Below are 10,680 nucleotides of genomic sequence, written 5' to 3'. Positions count from 1 at the left end.
CATTTTTTTTTTTTTTTTTTTTTTTTACCTTTACATAAGACCTATGTATTAAAAAGTTATAAAACCACAGGGTCGTTTATTTTCTACTTGAAGTAACAAATGCGCGATAACAATTTTGCACATAATAAGTGAAGTCTGAAAACAGATCCCCAAGCTTTTGAAGCACTTGTAAATGTGAAAAAATTCACTTAACATTATTGTACGCCGTTGGCATGTATATGTAGTAAACCGGGGAGCAAAATTTAGCCGAATTGAACTAAATCGAACCAAGTTGAACCAAATTGAATCAGGTTGAACCGAATTGAATCAGGTTGAACCGAATTGCAAAATTATATATACATATGCTTAGGGATTTACTTCTTCGAGCGCGCCACGCGAATATGCATAAAAATGTGAAAATTTTGCGACAAGTCCAGATTATGTGATTCCTACATATACATGTAAGAATATGCATGTGGAACCCTTCCTCCAACAATGCACATGCAACATATTTACATATATATACAATGCACGCGCGCCAAGTGCATATGTGTGCTGAGGCCACCATATTCTATAGAAGAAATAAAATCGAAGGATGTTGTAAATGCCATACCATGAATGTTTATATAATTCTGTTCCTGTGTGGCTATACTGATGAGAATTCATTGATGTTGGTTCCACGGGTTATGTCGCGTATGTACAAATTTGCCCTTATACCAATATGAGAATGTGGCCAAAAATATAGTATTAAAAGAATAGAATAAAATAAAAAGGCATATATTTTGTGTACACGCATATGTACCAAGTCGGGTGCAGCAAATTTTAAAATTGCAACCTCACCCACTCTTTTTTAAGAATTAAATGTTTAGAAAAATGTGTAACGAAATATGTATAGAGTAATGCAAAAAACCATCGCCATTTATTTGTGCATCCCCGTCATGGTGACAAGAAGTTTATATAATAATTCCCCTGCATATGCATATTACTGGTGGTGGTAAAGTTTGCAGTTAATTCCTTTGGGTTATGTGCAATTTGTGTAGCTTTGGTAGCCCTATAAAGTGCAGAATCGGCATAGCGTGATACAAAATTTTTCTCCTAGCACAAAGTGTCTCATGTTCTTACAAATTCATCTGTTGCAATGAGTTTTTTTCTTCACTCCATATCGTCATACACTGTTCAACAGATTCGAATCATATATATATATATATATGCACCGTCGCGTCGATTTATCATTGATCCCCAAGTACATAAAAACGAAGAACAACAGAAGCGATGCTTACAATTTAACGCAATGGCAAGAGGTCGAATTAAATGTTTCTCAAGTAAAATTTTTGCTTCTATACAATTAGGCACGAAAAAATGAAACATAAGCAAAAAAAAAAAAAAAAAAAAAAAAAAAAAAAAAAAAAAAAAAAAAAAAAAAAAAAAAAAAAGAAAAAAACAAAAAAAAGAAAAAAAAAAAAAAAGTACGGAAAAAAAAAAAAAAAAAAAAAAAAAAAAAAAAAAAAAAAGAACGAAATAATGTATTACCCTAGTACTTAAAACAATTAAATATAAAAAATTCTACTCCTATTTGTTGGTCCTATACACATTAATAAATAATGAGTATCCACCAATTTAATTTTACGAACATGTCTTCTTACCATCCTGCACTTCTATGCATCTTTCCCCCCTCCCTCCCCTTGGTCGGTCTTACGACGCTTCAAATTTTCAAAATAAGCATCTGCAAGTTCTTTAGGTATATGAACATTTTTATAATAATTCTTCTCCCCTGGGGAGGGTAAACCATCCAACTTAGTGTGTGCAAGTGGAGGGTATATGGGCATTGTGATTTTATCGACATGTTCATTGATAATTTTACTCCTTAGTGTGCTATCAAAAGTGGCAATATTTTGTATTAAATTGCGATACTTATCACTCTGTTTTTTGCATTCCAGTAAAAGATATTTGTATATCCATACATCTGGACTTATGTAATTATCGACTGCTTTAACCAAACCGTTTGGAAAAGTAATTTCATCCAATTTGTTATTCTTATCATTAATAAAATTATTTAGACTAATCAGACATTTCTCGTATTTGTACATTTCTTTCGTCAGTTTCCTGCAAATTCGTGAGTTCTTCTTTTCTCGATTGTTCTCCCCACTCTGTTCAGCACTGCACCCTTGACTATATTCTAGACTATTGTCATTGCTACGAGTTCGACTATGCGTTCTGCTATGTGTGTGGCTGTCCCCTTTGCTATTCTCCTTACTGTTCGTTATACTGTTGTTGTTATCACTTATATAGTTATTTTGGTCTTCACAAATACATGCTATTTTAGTCAATTTCGAAATTATGGACGTAATTTTTTCTTCAAGACGATCTTCCCTGATTCTCTTTTTGTGAATTTTGTAATTTTCAACATCACGTTTTTCACGTCCATTGTTGCAAAATTCATCATGTTCTTCTCTTCCATCTGTGTTATTTTTTGAATACTCTTTCCACCTCTTTGAGTCCTTCAAATTGATAACTTTGTTTTTCTCGTTTTGTGCTAATTGCTTTTTATTTTCATCATCATTTCCTAAATGAATTTTTAACATTATTCTCCCCTTATTTTCACTCATACTGCGGGGGTGAATTCTGCCACTTTTTTTTTGTTCATAGATTTTTTTTTTTTTTTTTTTAACGAACAGTCTAACTATATTGTGGGAGATAAAAACTCTCACTTTACTTGTATGTGTATGTAATATATTATGATAAAAATAATCCTTAAAATTTATTCTCATATCATGTAATAAAAAAGATATGTCATTTGTTTTGCGAAGATTAACACAAGTTTTGTTTTTTTAAGTCTATCGTTTTAACAGAAACTTTTAAAAAGTATTATTTTTCTTTTTCGAAGAAGAGAGAAAATTTCTCTCCTCAGTTGTAAGACTATTAAAATTGACTTTACACATAGTTGGAACATTTTTTATTTTATTCTATAGTGTTTTTTTTTTTTTTTCTCTTTTTAAATGTGTCGCTAAAATATGGTCATCCATATAGTCATGCTTTATTTTGAAGTTCTTTTGATGACCCTAGCTCTGGCAGAATTTGTTCCTCTTTTTATTTTCCAGGGAAGAAAAAAAAAAAAATATACATATATATATATATATATCGTTATTCGTATTTATCCACTTTTTTAGCAAATCCTTTTTAACTCCAACTGAAGATTTATTTTTAATGTGTCCTCCTTCACATCCACATCTCCATACTCATTACAACGTAGATAAATAAAATGTTGTTGGAAATCTACCAATGTTTACTAATTAAAAAGTGCATACATAGGGTGTAACTTTTTTTTTTTTTTTTTTCTATTTTTTTGTAAGTAAAAACGTTCGAGCAAAGGAAATGCCTTAAGTACTCATAAGTGGTGTGAAAATAATTGGCAATACAAAAAGGGGGGAGAAAAAAAATAAAATAAAATAAAATGAAACGAAATGAGGTAAAACGAAACGAAATGAGGTAAAACGAAACGAAATGAGGTAAAACGAAACGAAATAAAGTAAAATGAAACAAGGTAAAACGAAACGAAATAAAGTAAAATGAAACGAAAAAAGAGGTATAGTTCAAAGTATACAGATCTCATCTGGCATATCCTTTTTATAGCACATGCTATCCACTGATTGCAAAAATGACAAATGTGTATTTGTCTGTTTTTTTATTTTTTTTATTTTAGAGGTCTGTTGACGCAGTTAAAACAAAAAAAAAAAAAAAAAAAAAAAAAAAAATTTTTGTACCATTGTATGCAAAAGGGGTAAAAAAATCTTAAAAAACATACACCCCTAAGGTAAACGTAATGTGAACGAATGTAATCGTAATGTACGAGAATGCAGACGTGAGGGACGTTTAAAATGGAATGGCCAAATGGGTAAGGCCTTCGGATAATCAACTCGATGCACACACACAAAGAGACACACATAAAAGAGGGAAAAGAAATACTAAAAAAAATTAGTGTGCGGAAAGGTTCCTGTAAACAGATATTATTTGACTCATCTGCTTTTCCCAATAATTCATTTTATTTAGGGACTTCATAGATAAGTCAATTAAACTAATGCGATAAAATATTTTCTTATTTTGGCAGCTCACATAAGTATTTTCTATCAATTTTTGGAACTCTTTGTTTTCCTGTTTCATACATTTTCTTTTTTTTTTTTTTAAGTGAATACTTCTCAAGGGGTAAGAGTAACAAGTGATCTTATTTGTAGATATGTATTTCTTCTTTTTTTTTTTTTTAATATTGGTGGGGAAATCATTTTTGTATACACTTTTTTCATTTGTATTATCATTTGGGCTCTGATTTTTATTTCCATTATTTTCTTCTTTTCCCTTCTGTTTCTTTCTCGTTCCATTGTGATCCCCATCGTGGATATCGTTCATAGAGTCCACATTTTTTGCAGCGCTGCGTACCCTTTTCCTGCCTTTACTTTTATTCATTGTCAAGGGCTTGAAACGGTTGCTTTTCAACTGGTGCAAAACATCAGCATCATTGTATTTGTTATCTTCCTTTGCATAAATATTAAAAATGGTGCTATTGTCGCACAATGTTCTACTTATTAAAAAACGACATACGAAAAAAATCATGTTCTTGTAAACCCGAAGGGCTTTCTTAGTTATGTCGACTTTCTTTTTTTGTTTTACTGCAATGGTAGTAGTACTTTTGATTTTAGACATAAATAGTTCACTTGTCAAATAATGAAAATGGTCAGTTGTTATCAATGTACAATTACTCAACATTTGGCTGATTAATTTTTTCCTGTTTATTTTCTTTTTCAAACTGGACTTATACAATGGGTCAAATTTTTTTTCATACTGATTAATATTTCGGTAGAGTCCATAGTACAACTTTCTCGTGCAATTTTTCATTTCAGTTTTCACATAATTTAGTTGTAATTTAGGGAATTTGTTAATAATCTCTATTGCATCAATAACAAGTTCGTTCCCTAATAAAAAATGAACATTTTGTAAATAGATGAATGCTTCATATTTTGGATTTCCACCCTTCTGAGTGGACTTGTAGGAACCCTTCATGTCTTTCCTAGTCGTTTGAATGTCAATATCATTATCACCACTTGCAAACACAGACATTTCTTCTCCGCATAGCACAAGCTCAGATAACCGTCTAACTTTTTTAACATTAATGAAACAAGACAAATGCTTGTTCTTCATTACATAAGTGTTTTTATAAAGGGAAAAAAAATTGTCCAAGCTTGTACTATAGTAAGAAAAATTTGAAAATATTTCTTCACTATTTTTTAAAAAAAATAAATTTTCAAAAATTTTAATCAACTTAATCATACAGAGCACTATCTGAATTTGCCCAGCACTAAAACAGTGGAAGTAGAGCAGTTTATAAAACAAATATTTTTCCTTCTTTATGATATTTGTTAATATGACAAGATTTTCATTTTTTTCCTTAGAATCTAAATTTCTGTCTACTGTTATTAAATTTTTCTTGCAAAAAAGAATTTTGTTGAACAATCCTGAACAATCAACAATTTCGCTCTTTTTAAAATATGAATCATTACGTGTTTCAATCAGATTGTAATATTTATATTTTTTATTTGAAATAACATTCTTCATCATGTTGCTAACCCATGTCAATGATGAGATAACCTGTTGTAAATATCCCTTATCTTTACATAAGCTTTTCATATCTTTATATAAGTCTGTCAAGTAGTAATGGCATTGCTGAAAATACATCTTGGCCAGCAAGTTCAGTTTATTTGTTATCAAAAAATTGTAGTAATAATTAGTTTTCACTTTTTGATCATACATATATATAAATTCATTTTTGATTTTATTCACATGTTCTTTTTGAAAATTGTTGTGTATTTCTTTCCACGATTTTGTCTGATAATCTAATTTTTGCCTGAACATGGGGAGATAATTCTCATGCAATTTTTTCATTATACTGTTATAAATACCACATACTTCTCTATAATTTTCCTTAATTTGAGGGAACCGTTCTTCAAATAATTCATCCCATTTAATCTTTTCATATTTTATCCTATTAATGATCAAAAATATATCTCTTTTCCATGCTCGGAGTGAAGGTCCTCTTCTCCAAGTTTGAACAAGAAGTGAGGAATCGTGATTTTTTACTTTCCATCGGGCACTATAGCTAGAAATATTTTTTGGATTCCCCAAATTAATATTCCAAAGATTATTTTCCTTCTGATTTACACACTTGAGTAAATTGTGCTTAAAATATTTTTGGCCTATTAAGGAATATCGAGCATAAATAATATTCACTATATTTTTTAAAAGAGCTATTAAATTAACGTAATATATATCTTTATAAGTATCCAAAATTGTGCTGAATTTTTTCAAGCACAGATGATAGTCCCCTTTCTGTATAAAAAATATAATGCTTCGTATATCTCGACACAAGCAAGGATTTGCATACTTGAAAAAAAAATTATTGCTGAATATATAATTTTGGTATGCGTAATTTGTATAGGGTCTATTTTTACAGCAGACTTTACGATTAGTATATTCATCCACGACATTAGATTTCTCATCAAGGTGAATACAAATCTTATGACAAAAGTCCAAGATGTTATAATTTTTTGCATACTTCCATGATATCTTCATTTGTGTTTCATTCAACTCATCTATACAGTTGTTCATTGTATTTTCATCCACTCCATCGTTATTTAATTCGTTCATCATCCCTTTGCATATATTAGAGGAAGTAACACGTCCCGTAGATGTAACACCCGATAAATAAGAACCTTTATAGACCTCACCAGAGGGGTTCTCTATGCAAGCCGATCTGCACATCGATCTGCGTGTCGATCTCCCTACTAGTGCATCACTGGATGAAACTTTATTTTTTGACCCTTTGCTCTTAAGGTACGACAAATATGTCTTCCCGTGCTGTTCACCACAATTGGGCATACAGAACGAGCTATTGTAAAAGAAATCCCCACAATGATTGAACGAATGGAGAGTAGTGTTCATGTATCGATTGTCATTTATATACAAATTAATATTATTGCTTTGGAATAAAAAAATAAAATTCAAATTGCTAAATATATCCCAGTAATTAAGATGAAAAAAATTACTTGGGATATAAAAAGACAAGTTCATAAAATTTTTATTTCTCAATTTTATAAATTGTTGAATGTTATACCGATCAAACATATCATTGTAATCTTTCATTCCACATTTTAATTTTAATTCAATACTGATATACTTGTCAGTAAAATCATCATTTGATTTTAATTTGCTCTTATTATTACTCATTGCATTACAATCTGTTATGAGAGAATTGGATTTTTCTGCAACATCCTTGTCGTTTATAAGTGTGCAGTTTTCAGCTCTTCCCAAATATTTATTATTTTGACCATATGGAAGCAAATAAGGAGGAATGGAAAATAAATTTTCCTCTACATATCCAATGCAATTTTTTCGCGATTTACTTCGATAAATAAAATTGTGTGCATCATATATTTCCTTAAATATGGACATTTCAGTTGTGATAATTTTTTTTTCTTTTTTTTTTAATAGTTTACAATTTTTTAAACATTTTACATATCGATCAAAATATTCTATAATGTTCTGAAGTATTTCTCTACGATTTGTTCGCTTAAGAAACGATTTCATATATTTGTTCATGTAATGCAAATTTTTTTTCTGTGCTATGAATTTAATAAATGCCTTCAAGTCTTGCCAAATGTTTTGTATAATGATGTCTGAATTTTCCATCATGTAAGCTATAAATTGATCATAATGCTTAATTAAATACTGTTTTATTTTTTCCATTTTGTTATGTAAGATAGAAGGAAATTTTCTTATAATTCTATTCGTAAATACGTTACAAAATGGATACCATTCTAAGGAGTCTTTTACAAAATTGCTGAACTGAGGATTAAAAACTACAAAGTTGTTGTTAACAAGAAAAATATTTTCAAAAATCTGCACATTCTTATAGCATATTTTTTTTAACCAATAATGTTGTAATGTTATATTTACATTCTTTACTTCATTTTCTTTCATAATTTTTATAACTGAATTTTTTAAAAATATATAACTATAAAAATGTATGTGCTTAAGTATGTTAAAATAAGACTGCGCTGTAAACTCCTTTCCATAACTTAACATTCCTGATTTTATTCTTCCCTTGGAATAATTAAAACAAGTTTTATTCTTCTCTCCATCATTCTGTTTCATCACTATCATTTTGTTTCCCTCCCCAATAATTTCTAGGGAACTCTCCATTTTTTACTTTATTCTGTTATGTTTTTTTTTTTTTTTTTTTTTTTTGTGTGTTCCAATATGATATTAACTGGGATTTTTTTTTTTTTTTTTTTCCTTTCGGTGTTTTAAAAAAAAAAAAAAAAAAAAAAAAAAAAAAAAAAAACTCTTATCACTGCGTGCTGTATATATATGTATACATCTGTTTATTTGTCTATACAAGCCTAAACCGTTGCTCACATACGTTCATTGAATAAAAGTAACATCCACAACAATTTACAAAACGTAAAAATGGCGAAAGTTGTCTGAAATTGGCATCTATAACAAATTAAGTGCTGTATTTTCTTGATCTTTCTGAATATTCTTCCTCGATTGTGAACTCTCGTTCCGTTCGCTGAACATGTGCATTTCTATTTTTCCCCTATTGTTTGTTTACTTGTTCGTGTTTTTTTTTTTTTTTTTTTCTTCTACCTCTTTGTGGAGTTACAAAAAGATGTAAACCTATATTTATTAAATGAATGTATTAATGCTGCATTCAGAAGTGAATACTAATAAAATACACATACGTGAAATTCATTTAATATTGAATCAAATTTTTGTGAAAGCAAAGAAATGGGAGTGAAACAACATATGCCTTATGTAAATGTGTGTCATGGTAAGTGCAGCTGTTATATATGTTATTATCATCATTAGTGTATTTACTGGTATATTCATCTGTATATTCATTCATGTGTGCATAGGTGTGTGCACTTATATGTGATTCATCATGCCATCTATGTACATATGCTGCTTATAAAAAGAGAAGGTGCGCTGTAAAACTATTAAAAGTACTCCATGTTCTGCTAACAGAAACGTAAATAAATGACTAGGTGAAAAACCAAAAAAAAAAAAAAAAAAAGGTGTGTGGGGGGGCGTGTTAAAAGAAAAAAAATTATTACTGCTAGCACGTAGCTTTCTCACATGCAAGTCGTTTAAATGTAAAAGAGGAATGATCTCTTTATCTTTTTTTAAAAGAAAAAAAAAAAAAAAAAAAAAAAAAAAAAGCCAGTTTTCTCATGAAGCGTGACTTTAAAATTTCGTACACGAACAGTTTGAATGTTTCTTTTGAGAGGGTTCTTTAAATTTTCGCTGATGCTTGAAAGGGTCGAGCGAAACTAAAAAGCAAAGACGAATGACAAAAAGGGATGACAAAAAAATGACAAATATGAATGACAAATAAGAATGACAAATATGAATGACAAATAAGAATGAAAAATGTATGACAAAATAATGGCAAAAGAATGACAAAAATGAAATAACAGCATGCTCAAAAAGGGTAAAGGGCAAAGGGTAAAAGGCAAAGTGAAAAAGGCAAAACAACAATTAGTAGCAATTTCAGTGTTAATCCTTTCTTGTTTAAACATTGCAAACTCAAAATATTTATGAAAACCCCTTTCGTAGTAAAAAAAAAAAATAATAATAAATGAAAAAAAAAGAAAAAATGTAAACAAACTCGTAACAAGAATTACAAATGATCATGAACAAAGATCATATTCCTTCAGGAATTCATTGTAATTCTAAAATGATTAAAAAGAATGAATAATTAGGCTGCATTTTTTTTTTTTTTATTTATTTATTTATTTTTTTTTTTTTTTTGCGCACTGTTCACAAATTTCGCAAAATTGTAGTGCATAATCCATGAAACAATTAGAATACCTTTTTACAACCATTCTGTTGATTACATAAGAATTTGCATAAAAACACAAAATTCCAAAAAAAAAAAAAAAAAAATGTTTGGTCTAGATTAGTTCGATCACAGAATGACCAGAAAAATTGTTGTTTGTCTTGCTAAAGAAGTCGATTGGGTGGATAGTAGATAAAAAAAAAAAAAAAATGTTAGCGTAAGATATATATATATATATATATATATATATATATATATATATAACATAACATTTAGTATAATATTTAACTAAACGAACGTGCGCCTTTTTAGGAGTTTTAAAAATTTTCTCTTCTTATCTTGCAAAAACGGAAAAAAAAAAAAAAAAAAAAAATGGCATTTTGCAAAGACATATAAATAACTACATTAAAGGTAATATAAAAAATACTCTGGTCTTTTAATCAACGTTTCATCGTGAGTGATCCGTCAGAAGCAGAGACACTCTTGTGAAGCGTTAATAAAATTGTACACACATGTATAACTATATATATAATTATGCATATATAACTATACATATGTAAATACAAGGCTATACATAATAAACCTTCAAGCATATTGGAGGACGTCTGGGATGCATACTAACACCTTCCATACCCAAATATCTGATCAACCCCCATACGTGTCACTACGTGTGAATAACACCCACACATATGGAGACATATACTTATACATTTATGTTGAAGTTGATAAAAAAACATATCTTTGCTTTTTAGCAAAGATGTGCTAGTATCCATAAGCATGACAAAAAAAGAGGGGGAGGGGGAGGGGACTCAATT

The 10,680-nt window shown here is 29.4% G+C and overlaps 2 protein-coding genes across 2 annotated transcripts; both read right to left on the bottom strand.

Annotated features, from left to right (window-relative positions):
* Positions 1-1,634: 1,634 nt before the first annotated feature.
* PGO_010590 (hypothetical protein, conserved) lies at positions 1,635-2,585 on the bottom strand (the record flags this gene model as incomplete). Its single annotated transcript, XM_028685699.1, has 1 exon — positions 1,635-2,585. One exon carries the CDS (start codon positions 2,583-2,585, stop codon positions 1,635-1,637), a length of 951 nt encoding a protein of 316 aa, XP_028541500.1.
* A 1,366-nt stretch (positions 2,586-3,951) lies between these two features.
* On the bottom strand, positions 3,952-8,226 carry PGO_010580 (hypothetical protein, conserved; the record flags this gene model as incomplete). The annotated part of the gene is made up of 1 exon (XM_028685698.1): positions 3,952-8,226. The coding sequence occupies one exon, from the start codon at positions 8,224-8,226 to the stop codon at positions 3,952-3,954; it is 4,275 nt and encodes a 1,424-aa protein (XP_028541499.1).
* Between the last annotated feature and the right edge of the window lie 2,454 nt (positions 8,227-10,680).

Source organism: Plasmodium gonderi, assembly GCF_002157705.1.
Source record: "Plasmodium gonderi DNA, contig: Chr01, whole genome shotgun sequence".
Lineage (NCBI taxonomy): Eukaryota > Apicomplexa > Aconoidasida > Haemosporida > Plasmodiidae > Plasmodium > Plasmodium gonderi.
This window is presented reverse-complemented; position numbering and strand designations above follow the sequence as displayed.